This window comes from Theropithecus gelada, chromosome 3 (assembly GCF_003255815.1).
Source record: "Theropithecus gelada isolate Dixy chromosome 3, Tgel_1.0, whole genome shotgun sequence".
In the NCBI taxonomy this organism is placed as follows: domain Eukaryota; kingdom Metazoa; phylum Chordata; class Mammalia; order Primates; family Cercopithecidae; genus Theropithecus; species Theropithecus gelada.
Genome location: NC_037670.1, coordinates 165,372,636 through 165,387,254, shown reverse-complemented (window position 1 = coordinate 165,387,254; position 14,619 = coordinate 165,372,636). Strand labels below are relative to the sequence as shown.

At 38.5% G+C, this 14,619-nt stretch overlaps 1 protein-coding gene across 1 annotated transcript in view; it reads left to right on the top strand.

Annotated features, from left to right (window-relative positions):
- BRAF (B-Raf proto-oncogene, serine/threonine kinase) overlaps nt 1–14,619 on the top strand; it is a 201,681-nt gene that overhangs the window by 74,000 nt on the left and 113,062 nt on the right. The window contains exon 2 of the mRNA XM_025378794.1: nt 3,770–3,871. Coding sequence (XP_025234579.1) covers nt 3,770–3,871 — 102 coding nt within the window. The remainder of the gene's footprint in view (nt 1–3,769; nt 3,872–14,619) is intronic.

The following is a 14,619-nucleotide window of genomic DNA, read 5'->3' as shown; positions in this document are numbered from 1 at the left end:
ATGTTTGAGTGCTTATTGTATGCTAGGCACTGTTCTAGGCTCTGGGGATAAATCAGAAAAAATAAGACAAAAACCCATACTCTCCTGGACTTTATTCTTTTGGGGAGTGGGGAAGACACACACCACTAACAAAATAAACACATAAAATATATATAGTAAGGTGGTTGCATATGCTGTGGAACAAATAAAATTAACAAAGGGTATAACTGACTCTGTGCCTCTAAGGAATGGGAGGGATAGAGGCTTTCTAAATGAGAAGGTAAGAGAATGCTTCATTGATAAGGTGACACTGGGATAAAGAGATGAATTAACTTGATAAGATAGCAAACCTTATAGAAATCTTAGGGGAAGAGCATTCCAGGCAGAAGGAACAGTAAATTCACAAGTCCTGCATTGGGAGTATACTTGGCATGTTCAGTGAGGGCAAGTGTGATTGGAGAGGGATGAGTGACGGGAGAACAGTAAGAAATGAAGATAGACAAATAGCAGAGGGCCAGGTCATGGCTTTGGTGATTTTTATTGAGGAAGCCAGTGGAGGGTTTTGAGCAAGAGAATGACATGTAATCTGCAGTTATAGTTCTGTTTTTGAGATGGGGTTCACTCTGTTGCCTAGGTTGGGGTGATGCGATCACGGCTCATTGCAGCCTCAACTTCGAAGGCTCAGGCGATCCTCCCACCTCAGCCTCTGGGACCACAGGCACACACCACCACGTCTGGCTAATTTTTTTTGTTTTGTTTTGTTTTGTTTTGTTTTGTAGAGACAGGGTCCTACTATGTTGTGATCCTCCTGTCTCAGCCTCCCAAGGTGCTGGGATTGCAGGCATGAGCCACCATGCACGGCCTGCAGTTATAGTTTTTGAAGAACAGCTACTGTCCCATTCTAGGCATGAAAACAGGAGAGGCCGTTTCAGAAACTGTTGTAATAAACTAAGAGAGAAATGAAGGTGGCTTAGACCAGGATGGTAGTGGTAGCGAAGGTGACTAATATCTACATATCTTTTGATCTGGAGATGGATTGAGATGGATTGTCAGATGTGAGAAAAGAGTCAAGGATGATGCTGAAGTTTTGGGTTTACTCAAAGAATGGAGCTTATCATTTTTGAGGTAAAGAGACTAGGAAAAACAAGTTTTGTGGGGGTGATGGGGGAGATCAGAAGTTAGTCTTTGAACATGTTAAGTTTGAAATGCTTTTATTAGGTATAATAGTAGATATATTCAGCAGGCGGTTAGGAATCTGGTGTTGAGAGGAAAAGATAGAGTTGGATTTTAAATTTTGGGCATCGTCAGTTCATAGTTGGCATATAAAGATACAAGATTGGATGAGATCACCTAGGGAGTAAGTGTAGCTTGATAAAAGAAGCCATCTAACACTTTTTGGAGATATGAGAAATTAGCAAAGGCATCATGAAAGAAAATATTGAAATACCTGACTGGAAAAACAATTTGGAACCTCTGTCCTTGCTTCTCAGACTTTAATATGCATATGAATCATTTTGTTAAAGTTCTGTAGATCTGAGGTGGAGCTTGAGCTTCTGCTGGTTTTTTTGTTTTTGTTTTTGTTTTTTGGCAGGTTGTGGGGCGGCGGTAGAAACTGAATCTCACTCTGTTGCCCAGGCTGGAGTGTAGTGGTGCAGTCACGGCTCCCTGCAGCCTCAACCTCCTGGGCTCAGGTAATCCTCCCACATCAGCCTTCTGAGTAGCTGGGACTACAGGCTGGTACCACCATGCCCAGCTAGGGTTTTGCTACGTTGCCCAGGCTGGTTGTGAACTCCTGGGCTCAAGAGATCCGCCTGCCCCGGCCTCACAAAGTGTTGGGATTACAGATGTGAGCCACTGTGCCAGGCCAGCTTCTGCTGTTCTCACAATCTTTCAGAAGATGCTGCTGCTTCTGGTCTATGGACCACACTTTGAGTAGCAAGACTTTATATGACAAGAGTCATGAAAAACAATTGAAAGACCTTAACATTTGTAGAAGAGTAAAGATTAACATCCAGAATAAAGACTATCTATAAATGAATATGGAAAAAACAACTCAATAGAATAAAAGGGAGTACAGTATAGGAAATTTTCCAAAATCTCAAATGGCCAGTAAGTATAAAAAGTGCTCAACTTTGTAAGAAATACAAATTAAAACATGATTGCCTTTTCCCTTTCAGATTGGCAAAAGTTTAGAGGTGTGATTATGCTGGGTGTTGGTGAGATTGTGGGGAAAGGAGTGGACTTATACCCTGCAGATAGGGACTTGACTTGATACATTTCTTCTTTTGGAAGACCATTTGGCATATATATTAAATTTTAAAATAGGTATGTCCTTCGATCCTGGAATCCTGTACCTAGATACCAAAAAATAAAACTTGCACCTTTACTGTGAAAAGCAGTTCAGAACTATTTTTTGAAGTATTGTTTGATGTTGAGGAAATCGAATAATCTAAATGTCCGTTAGTAAGGAAATTATTAAATAAACCAAGAGATTTGGAACTCTTTTTTTTTTTCATTTATTTCCCTGTACATTTAAAAATTGATATCTCACATTTTTTCATTATAACTTTGAATAGTTCAAAAGGCCATAATTTCTACTGTGTATTACTTTGAATAGTTTAAAAGGTCATAATTTCTACTGTGCATTATATTTATGTTAAATGCATTTTTTGGACAAGCCTTTAAGCTGCAGATTTAGATCATTCAACTTAGAAATAGAATCTGCCATATAACCTGATAGCCAGTTCTCACTATCAAACCAGACAAATTGGACTGTTTTTCTTTTTTATCAAGAAAGAAAAAAACCTGATGACTTATTTATCTTAAAACAAATATGCTAATATGTGCCTTTTGATAACCACTAAACTTCTGGATTCTAGTCTGGCTGGCTGGATAGATGGGTAAGGCTTGGAGCCTTGCCACAGATTGGTTTCATTGATAAAATATGGTCCTGCTCTTAATTTTTCCCCCTTTTCTCTCAAGGAATTTCCCCGTTTTAATTGTCTATTTGTTAGGTACTTTGGAATTTATACATCTCAGAATGATGCATCTTAGTAGTATTTGAGGTGGAAAAGAACTTTGCCTTTTTTTTTTATAAAGTGGAAAATAATTATTTTAAAAGAAGTAGGGAAAGAGAACCAGTTCTTAAGCAGATCAATCAGGGAACATACAGATAAAACTTGAGGATCTGCAAATTCTCTTAAAATTGTCTATGCCCACCTAACCCCTGGATACCACTGAAGTTTAGAGACTGTTGAAATAAGCAGTGCAATGCTATGAAATGAATGCTATGTAACCATTAGGGAGTAAAATATATGCATATTGACGTGGAGAGACTTCTGAGGCATTATTATTCTGTGAAAAAAGCAAGTGTTAAAAGTATTTTATATATGTATTTAATTATATTTGTACATTTCATATACATATGTCTTTATGTTTTTTCCATGAGTAAAGGGAAGACATGGAAGGTTGCTCACCAAACCGTAAACAGAACTTAACCTTTTTGAAAGCGGGCCTGAGAATGTGAGGAAGATGAAGAGAGATTTCATGGTTTATTCTGAATATTCATGTATTATTTGAATCTTTTATAGTTGAGAATACGTTGTATTACTAGTGTAGAAAAATATTTAAAGATGTTTAATAATAAAAGAAAAACCACTATATTAAATGATCTCGAAGCTCAAAATTTGAGGAACACTGGCAGTTACTGTGATGTAGTTGTCTACGTTAAAATATTTCTAATTCATATCCTAAGTGATTTTTATTTAAATTCTTTTAAAATATTTTTTAGGTGTGGAATATCAAACAAATGATTAAGTTGACACAGGAACATATAGAGGCCCTATTGGACAAATTTGGTGGGGAGCATAATCCACCATCAATATATCTGGAGGTAAGCTTTTGAGTATCATATCTGTAGTAATTTTGAAAAGAAAAAAATGAACTTGTAAAAACATTTGTACTCATAATCTTGATTATTTTAGGGGGTGGGATTAGGAATAGATTTGGGAAGAGAGAATTAGCTTTGCCTGTATTATACTTCTTAATCTTGTTTTGTGTCACTTGTTATAATAAACATGTATTTTATAATTTAGAAAACATCAGAACTAAGGGGGAAGTCATATAAATTTCAAGGTATTACTCTGAATTAATTTTTTTTTTTTTGAGACAGAGTCTCGCTCTGTCGCCCAGGCTGGAGTGTAGTGGCACAGTGTCGGCTCACTGCAACCTCCACCTCCCAGCTTCAGGCGATTGTCCTGCCTCAGCTTCCTGAGCAGCTGGGACTACAGGTGCCCACTACCAGGCCCGCCTAATTTTTGTATTTTTAGTAGAGACGGGGTTTCACATATTGGCCAGGCTGCTGTTGAACTCCTGACTTTGTGATCCACCCACCTTGGCCTCCCAAAGTGCTGGGATTACAGGTGTGAACCACTGTGCCTGGCCAATTTTTTTTTTTTTTTTTTTAAAGAGAAAGCACACAGTTTTGGAGCTCAGCAAACCAGTTACCATATTGGAAAATGGAGCAATTTTGTGAAATATTTTTTCCAGAATGAGTCTCCCCAAAATTGGTTTCTGCTTCCTTATAGGTAAAATTTATAATTTTTAAATAGCTCAACATTGTTTAGGTTTACTGTTCAATAGTGCCTTGAGGTTTGTGTCAAGCCTTGAGCATAATTGTAAATTTATATTCATTAATCCTATGAGTTAGTAGGTGCTGTTGTAATCACAGATGAGCTTTCTTAGCATTAGTTTTCTTATGTAGTCAGACTCCACAGCCAACAAGGTGTTACAGAATCTAGGTGGTAAGGCTCTAGAGCCCATACTGCTCACCACTACCCTACACCCCCTTTGTCTATAAAAGCTGGCTCAGCTATCATCACTAGTGATGCAAGGAGATGGAGAACTCTAAATTAGAAATGATCAGGTTGCCATTTGGCTCCAAATACCAGAGGTTTTTAAGCACAGATTGAAAGACTTCTAAACTAAATTTCTAACTTAGTTATTTAATTACTTTTTGAAGGGCAAGTTAAGTCAAGTATTTTATGAGAAAGTAAGTTTATATTTCTAAAGTAAACTTGAAAGTTTGGAAATAACAGATAATATGCTGTTTTTTTCTCCTCCTCTTCATATGGCTTATCCCAGATCACACTCCTAGTTAATATCAAAGCTAGGACTAGAATTCTTATTTCTTATTACCAGTTAGTGTACTTCCTAATATCCTGTGCTGTCTTCTATACATATATTATTAGGAGGCTGATCAAAGGTGTCATAAGGAAGCAAGTACTCCTAATGAGAATGGCAATTTTTTATTAACCAGAATTAGACAATATAACCAGCAAATTTTCTTCCAACCATTTCTGTGTCTTGGAGACTTTGAACCCATGCTGAGATGTAATTCATTTGCATCAATAACTAGGTCCCACTATATCAGTGAGTCACCGCCCCCTCCTCACATATCTCTTCAGGCTTTTTACTATTTGAAGACTGATCACTAACAACAACAAACCTTAGAGCTTCTTATTCTGTGCCCAGTACTGTGTTAAATGCATTTTATTACTTAATTCATTTTTTATAGTTACTTTGAGCAAGATACTAGGTACTAGATATTTTTGTTATTCCCATTTTACAAGTGAAAAAACAGAGAGAGGTTGAGTAACTTGATTCAGGTGACACTGCTAGTTAGGGGAAGAAGGCAGATGTAAGTCAGAAATCTGTGCTCTTGATCTCTATCTTATTCTACCTTTATCTTGACATTGTCCCGTCTTCCCCCACCCTCACCTCCCAGACAGCTTTTCTTATTTGGGCTAAATATTTGTATTCCCTTCAGCCATAGCCATTCTTTGTAACATAATTTATGGACCTTTTATTAGATATAGTCTTTTCAGTTGGTTGTTTTAGAATTAGACACACAAAATTGAACTACTTATTAAAATTAAATCTGACTAGGACAGCATACATCAGACCATAACTCACGGGTTATATTATTAGCTTGTGGTAAAACAGATTTTTATTCTTGGGAACTTGTGCTATATAGTGTGTGTGTATTATGTGTATGTAGTATGCAAATGTATGCATATATGCATGTACATACACACACACTGAAGTCGGCAGTATAATATAATGATTACGATGAGCCATGGAGTCATACAGACTCCATGTTTGAATCCCAACTGTGGCTTAGTTTCTGTACTCAAGATATCCAGCCTTCTTATATCCTACCTCATTAGTAAAGTGGGAATAATATCACACCTGGGGTAATTTAAGGATTAATTGAGTTTATAATTATGAAATAACATAATTCCTGATACAAATATTAAGAATTCTATAAATAGTTGATTCATCTTGTACCGTTCTAGGCCTTGGGGAATAGCAATTTTCTTTCTTTTTTTTCCCCCCCAAGATGGAGTCTCGCTGTCTCCCAGGCTGGAGTGCAGTGGCACGATCTCAGCTCACTGCAACCTCCACCTCCCAGGTTCAAGCAATTTTCCTACGTCAGCCTCCCAAATAGCTGGGATTACAGGCATGCACCACCATACCCAGCTAATTTTTGTGTTTTTAATAGAGATGGGATTTCATCATGTTGGCCAGTCTGGTCTCAAACTCCTGACCTCAGGTGATCTGCCTGCCTCGGCCTCTCACAGTGCTGGGATTACAGGCGTGAGCCACCGCGCCTGGCCGGGAATAGCAATTTTTAAAAAAATGGCCAACAATCTCCGCCTTTTTAAGCTTGTGTTTTATTGAGGGGAGGGAGATATAGACAATGAACATATAAATGATTTTTAGAACATTGCACTTATCACCATTTTAATTTTTTTATTTTTTGTTGAGATGGAGTCTCATCCTTTTGCCCAGGCTGGAGTGCAGTAGCACAATTTCAGCTCACTGCAGCCTTCTGTCCTGGGTTCAAGCGATTCTCCTGCCTCAGCCTCCTAAGTAGCTGGGATTACAAGTGTGCGCCATGACTCCTGACTAATTTTTGTATTTTTAGTGGAGACAGGTTTTGGCATGTTGGTCAGACTTGTCTCAAACTCCCGAACTGAAGTCATACACCTGCCTCAGCCTCCCTAAGTGCTAGGATTACAGGCGTGAGCCACCGTGCCTGGCCATCACTATTTCATATACTATGAATGGACTCTCACCAGCCCAAGAGAAAAGACCTGTATATACTGATATTTGAAGGCCCATCAGTGAAGAGCCAGATCTACTGATTACTCACTGAGACCCACCATTCTGCAGGTTTCTAATCTGCCATTTAAGATTCCTTAACACTTTTTATTTTTTCATTGGGGTAAAATATGCCTAACAAAATTTACCATTTCAACCATTTTTAAGTGTATGGTTCTACGGCATTAAGTCCATTCATGTTTTTGTGTAACCTTCACCACCATCCATCTCTAGAAATTTTATCCAAAACTGAAACTCTCTAGCCATTAAACACTAAATCTCTATTTCCTTCTTTCCCTAGTTCCTAACAACTACCATTCTACTTTCTATCTCTGATCTATGAATTAGACTACTCTAGGAACTTCATATTAATGGAATCATATATTTGTCCTTTTGTGACTGGCTTATTTCATTTAGCTTAATGTCTTTGAGGTTTATCTATGTTGCAACAAGGATAATGCATATAGCAAATGTTTTTTCCTTTTTAAGGCTGGGTAATAATCCATTGTATGTATTTACCACATTTTGATTATCCATTCATCCATCATTGGACACTTGGGTTGCTTCCACGTTTTGGCTATTATCAATAATGCTGTGAACATGGGTGTACGAGTATCTGTTTGAGTTCCTTTTACTTCTTTGGGATATATACCCAGGAGTAGAATTGCAGGATCACATGTTGATTTTATGATTATTTTTTCTGGAGTTGCCACACCTTTTTCTGTAGCACCTATCCTATTTTATATTCCTGCTGGCATCACATGGGGTTCTAATTTTTTACATCCTTACCAACACTTACTGTTTTCGGTTGATTAAAAAAACATAGCCTATGGCCAAGCACGTTGGCTCATACCTGTAATCCCAGCACTTTGGGAGGCCGAGGTGGGTGGATCACGAGGTCAGGAGTTTGAGACCAGCCTGACCAACATGATGAAATCCTGTCTCTACTAAAAAATACAAAAATTACAGGTGTACGTAGTGGTGCATGCCTGTAATCCCAGCAATTCAGGAGGCTGAGGCAGGAGGATCGCTTGAACCCAGGAGAAGAGGTTGCAGTGAGCCAAGATCATGCCACTACACTCCAACCTGGGGGACAGAATGAGACTGCGTCTCAAACAAAACAAAACAAAACAAAAAAACATAGCCTAATGTGTGTGAAGTGATACCTTATTATGGTGCTGATTTGCATTTTCCTGATGACTAACAATGTTGAGCCTTTTATTATGTGCTTATTGGCCATTTGTATATCTTTTTTGAGAAATGTCTGATTTAAGTTCTCTGTCCATTTTTTAATTGGATTGTTTGTTTTGTTGTTATTGAGCATAGTTCTTTATATATTCTAAATATCAGTTCTTATTGGATATTTAATTTGCAAACTTTTTCCCATTTTGTGGGTTCACTTTTTGCTCTGCTTATAGTTTTTAAGTCCAAATTATCTGTTTTTCTTTTTGTTGCTCGTGCCTTTAATATCATATCCAAGAAATCATCACCAAATCCAGTGTCATGACATTCTTCTCCCAAATACTCTTGCATTTGGGTCTTTGATCCATTTTGAGTTAATTTTTATATATGATGTAAGGTAAGGGTCCAACTTCATTCTTTTGCATATGGATACCCACTTTTCTCAGCATCATTTGTTGAAAAGACTGAATGGCCTTGGCACCCTTGTCGAAAACCATTTGACTGTATATGCAAGAGTTTATTTTTGTGCTCTCTGTTCCATTGGTCTATATGTCTGTCTTTATGCTGTCATCTTACTGTTTTGATTATACTACCTTTGTAGTAAGTTTTGAAATCAGGAAATGTGAGTTCTCCAACTTTGTTCTTTTTCAAAATTGTTTTGGCTATTCAGAATCCCTTGAGATTCCATGTGTGTGGTTTTTGTTTTGTTTTGTTTTGTTTTTTTGAGATGGAGTCTCGCTTTGTCACTTAGGCTGAGTGCAGTGGCATGATATTGGCTCACTGTGACCTCCACCTCCCAGGTTCAAGCAATTCTCCTGCCTCAGCCTACTGAGTAGCTGGGATTACAGGCACCTGCCACCATGCCTAGCTTTTGTATTTTTAGTGGAGATGGGGTTTCACCTTGTTGACCAGGCCAGTCTCGAACTCCTGACCTCAAGTGATCCATCTGCCTTGGCTTCCCAAAGTGGTGGGATTATAGGTACAAGCCACTGTGCTCGGCCTCCATGTGAATTTTAGAAAGGATGTTTCTGTTTTTACAAATAGGTCATCAGGATTTTGATAGGGATTGCATTGAATCTGGAGATTGCTTTGGTTGATACTGACATCTTAAGACTTTTTTTTTTTTTTTTTTTTTTTGAGACGGAATCTCGCTCTGTCGCCCAGGCTGGAGTGCAGTGGCCGGATCTCAGCTCACTGCAAGCTCCGCCTCCCGGGTTTACGCCATTCTCCTGCCTCAGCCTCCCGAGTAGCTGGAACTACAGGCACCCACCACCTCGCCTGGCTAGTTTTTTGTATTTTTTAGTAGAGACGGGGTTTCACGGTGTTAGCCAGGATGATCTCGATCTCCTGACCTGGTGATCCGCCCGTCTCGGCCTCCCAAAGTGCTGGGATTACAAGCTTGAGCCACTGTGCCTGGCCCATCTTAAGACTTCTTAACTCTGAAATATGAATGGACAGTTAATAATAACCAGATATTTAAAGAAAGCTTTCAACAGGAAAGACAACAGCAGAAATGGTCAACAGAAACTCAGAAATAGTGCAGAAAACAGAAGAAAACTTAAAAATAACTATAACATCAGAGATAAGATCCATTAGTCCAGTCTTGCTTCATAGCAGTACTAAAGAAGCAAAAGTAACAGAGAACAAGAAAGACCTCTTAGAAATTAAAAATACAATAACCAGAAATTTATTTTATTTTTATTTTTTAAATTTTTAATTCTCAGCCAGGCAAGTTACTTCTGTAGAAGGGTGCGCCCTTACAGATGGAGCAATGGTGAGTGCACACTTGGACAAAGGAAGGGAAGGGGTTCTTATCCCTGACGCATATGGCCCCTGTTGCTGTGTCGTTCCCCTGTTGGCTAGTGTTAGAGCACACAGGCTAAACTAATTCCGATTAATAGCCAGAATTTTTTTTTTTTTTTGACAGAGTCTAGCTCTGTCGCCCAGGCTGGAGTGCAGTGACATGATCTCAGCTCACTCAAGCTCAGCCTCCCGGGTTCACGCTATTCTCCTGCCTCAGCCTCCCTAGTAGCTGGGACTACAGGCGCCCACCACCACACCCGGCTAATTTTGTTTTTGTATTTTTAGTAGAGATGGGGTTTCACCATGTTAGCCAGGATGGTCTCGATCCCCTGACCTCATGATCCGCCCGCCTTGGCCTCCCACAGTGCTGGGATTACAGGTGTGAGCACGGTGGTGCCCGGCCCAGAAATTTTTAAAAATATATGTATATACAGACATATAGGTATGTATATGTGTATATATGTATGTGTTTTGTGTATATAAATGAATGTTGAAAAATAAGTATTGGAAGATAAATGTTCTAGAAAGCAGAGTAAAAGCAGAGAGATGGGAAATTTTAGAGGAAACACAAGAAAAATGAAGGAATAAATCCGGTTCCATAAAAATTATAAATGCTTTTAACTGCAAGAAACAGAACCCTTCAAGAATAAGTTTCTGGAACAAATAGGGATTTTCATTTCCTTTCACATAGGAAGCATAGAGGTAAGTTATTGTAAGACTAGTTCTACAGCTCAGTTGTCAGGTACTTGGTGGAATCTGTATAGTCCCTTTGGCTTTTCTGTCAAGACCACAGCAGAGTTTTAAGATATTTCCCTTATACAACTCCTCAAAGCAGAAAACAGAGAACTTCTCTTATATACTAAGCTCTTGCTAGGAGGAAAATCTTTCTCAAAAATCCTCTATAGCTTCTCCTTTTATCTCATTGACTAGAATGAGGTCACTTATCACCCCTAGACCAGTGACTATGCTTACACTTCCTGAAATAAGAGTCTACTAAGTCAAAAATTTCCAGTGTTCACAATTTTTCCTCAGATTAGTTTGTATGCTGTCAAGTAGAAGTTGTACTATGATTATTTTATTCTATAATGTTTCAACAGAATCCCCTTTTATGTTTCTATAGGAAGATAAATCTTCAACTACTTATTCTTGCTGCTTCTCTTCATTGTAGCAAAACAGAGACATTGGTTACACCACCATCAGAAATCCTCTTGATTTTCTTTTTCCCACTCACTAATTTATTTAAAAGCCATCTTTTCAGTTCTAGATGTTCTGCTGGCAGATAACAGTCAACATTCTATTGATTCCCTTTATGATAACTACAGTGAAATATGAGATACAGTACTCTATAAAGAATTTCAAATTTGTCTTCTCAGTCGATTTGGTTCCCTTTTTTCTACCATCATCCAAAGGAAGAAAAATAAGTTTACCCTGAAAAGTTGTTCCCCAGAGTTTCTTCATTTGCTCTCTGTTTCTGTATTCATTTATCCAACAAATTATTGGAATGCCTTCTCTGTGTAAGATGTAATGCTAGATGCTTCTCTAGTAGTAGATTCTTTTTTCTCTACTTGATTTATTGGAGCCCAGAGGTGAAGGGATATTGTCTCTGTAATCGCCCTACAGCTGAGTCCTAACTACTTCAGAATTTATGGTTGAATCCTAGAGTCCCCTGTAGACTGATGAAGACAGTAACAGCTCCTGACATTTACTGAGTACTTACTATATATCAGGTACTAATCATATATTAGTTCATTTAATCTTCAACCTACCCTTTGAGTTACACTTAGGTATTGTCATTTTCATTTTATAAATGAAACAATTCAGGCACAGAGGGGTTTAATAATGTGGCCAAGGTTACACAACTTGTAAATGGTAGCCAAGGTTTGAATCCCAGACATTCTGAATTTACAGCCCATGCGTTTAATCACTGTATCATTCTGACAGCCTTTCTGATTTTTAGTCTATATAGAACCTAGAATAATACAGAGGCATTTTATCAAACCCTGCAGTGAAATGAATACTGGAAGCTGGATGCTTCCTGTGGAATGCAGAACAGTCCATTTATGGGCAGTTTGTAAGATTTCATTGTATCTTGTGAGTAAGAATAATTAGACTAAATTTAATTAACTAAATGATAAAAAATAAAATTTTTATTTCACTGCTTTTTCTCGTTACATTGAAATTAAATAGATCCTTAGATTTTTCCCTTCTATTTTAATTGAGAATAATTCACATACTATATGATTAACTTTTTAAAACTGTGTGATTCAGTGATTTTTACTATATTCACCATATCTTATTCCAAAACATTTTTATCACTCCCCAGAAGAAACCCTTTATGCATTAGTAGTCATTCCCTGCAGACCCTGAGAACCAGTGATCTACTTTTTGCCTTTATGGATTTGCTGGTTGAAATATTTCATATAAATAGAATTACATTATGTGGCCTTTTGTGACTGGCTGCTTTTACTTAATGTAATGTTTCCAAAGTTTATTTGTGTAGTATTATGTCTCAGTACTTCATTTCTTGTTATGGCGGAATATTTCATACACATATACCACATTTTGTTTATCCATTCGTCAACTGATGAACATTTGGACTACTTATATGTTTTGGCTATTATGAATAATGCCACCATGAACTTTCAAGTGCAAGTTTTTATGTAGATACATTTTCAGTTTTCCTGGCTGTATGCCTAGGAGTGGAATTGCTGAGTCTTGTGGTAACTCTGTTTTACACTTTGAGGAACTGCCAGACGGTTTTTCAAAGTTGCTGCACTATTTTATATTCCTAACAGCAATGTATGAGGGTTACAGTTTCTCTCCATCCTCATCAACACTTGTTATTATACATTTGTTTTTTAATTAAAGCCATCTTAGTAGGTGTGAATTGGTATTTCATTTGGTTTTGATTTGCAGTTTCCTAATGACTAATAATATAGAGCATCTTTTCATGTTCTTGTTCGCCATTTGTATATCTTCTTTGGAGAAATGTCTATTCAAATCCTTTGCCCACTTAAAAAAACTGGGTTTGTCCTTTTATTACTGAGTTGTAAGAGTTCTTTAGGCCAGGCATGGTGGCTCACACCTGTAATCCCAGCACTTTGGGAGGCCGAGGCGGGCGGATCGCTTGAGTCCAGGAGTTTGAGACGAGCCTGGGCAACATGGCAAAACCCCGTCTCTACAAAAAATACGAAAATTATCTGGGCATAGTGGTGGATGCCTGTAGCCCCAGCTGCCCGGGAGGCTGAGGTAGGAGGATCACTTGAACCTGGGAGGCAGAGGTTACAGTGAACCAAGATGGCAGAGTCACCCAGGCTGGAATGCAACCTCTGCCTCCCAGGCTCAAACCATCCTCCCACCTCAGCCTCCCGGGCAACTGGACTACAGGCATGCGTCACCGTGCCCAGATAATTTTTGTGTGTTTTGTAGAGATGGGGTTTTGCCATGTTGCCCAGGCTGGTCTCAAACACCTGGACTCAAGCAATCCGCCCACCTCAGCCTCCCAAAGTGCTGGGATTACAGGTGTGAGCCACTGCACCTGACTAGGAGTTCTTTATATATTCTAGATAGTAGATCCATGACTTGCAAATACTTTCTCCCATTCTGTGGTATTTTTTCCCACTCTTTCATTTTTGTCTTTTGAAGTACAAAAGTTTAAATGTGGATGGAATTCCAATTTATCTATTTTCTGTGGTTGCTGTGCTTTTGGTGTATCATATATGAGAGATCATTGCCTAATCAAAGGTCAGGATAATTCACTCCTGTGTTTTTTCTTAAGAGTTTTATAGTATTGGTTATATAGCCAAAACAGGTTTAGTTGCTTGCTGCCTGCAGAGTCCAATTAATAAGAGCAAAGTCTAGTATAAAGTGACTTTTTTATTCCAAAGTTAGCTTAAGGAAAGAAGTACAGGCTTCCTGCCTTAAGGGTACTGCTTCCCTGTTGGAGCAGAAAGTGAGCGCTTTTAAAGAAGGTGCCTACACGGGAGCAGAAATGAGCAGGTGGAAGATCCACATATACCCTTCAGTGCCTTCTCTCTCAGGCAGTCACGTTGGTGGCTTCATGGGCAAAAATACCTCACAGAGGTGGCTGAAAACTCTAGCAGGCATACTTTTGGTTGTAGATCAACTGTTACCTCTTGAGGCAACCTCAAGAGGTAGAGGTTGCCTCAAGAGGTAACAGAGTGAGAGTTCCACTCTGGATTGTCTAAGCACATAGTTAGATCAGATCAGCTTGCCCTGTAGGGAGTGTCTGGTGAAAAGGAGATAAAAGGTCATAATTGCATTTCTTTTATTCCTTTATGTTTTTGTTTTTCTTTTTTTTTTCTTTTTTCTTTTTTTTTTTTTTGAAACAGAGCCTCATTCTGTCACTCAGATTGGAGTGTAGTGGCATGATCTTGGCTCATTGCAGCCTCTACCTCCTGGGCTCAGGCGATCTTCCCACCTCAGCCTCCTGGGTGGCTGGGACTTTATGTGCATGCCACCATGCCCAGA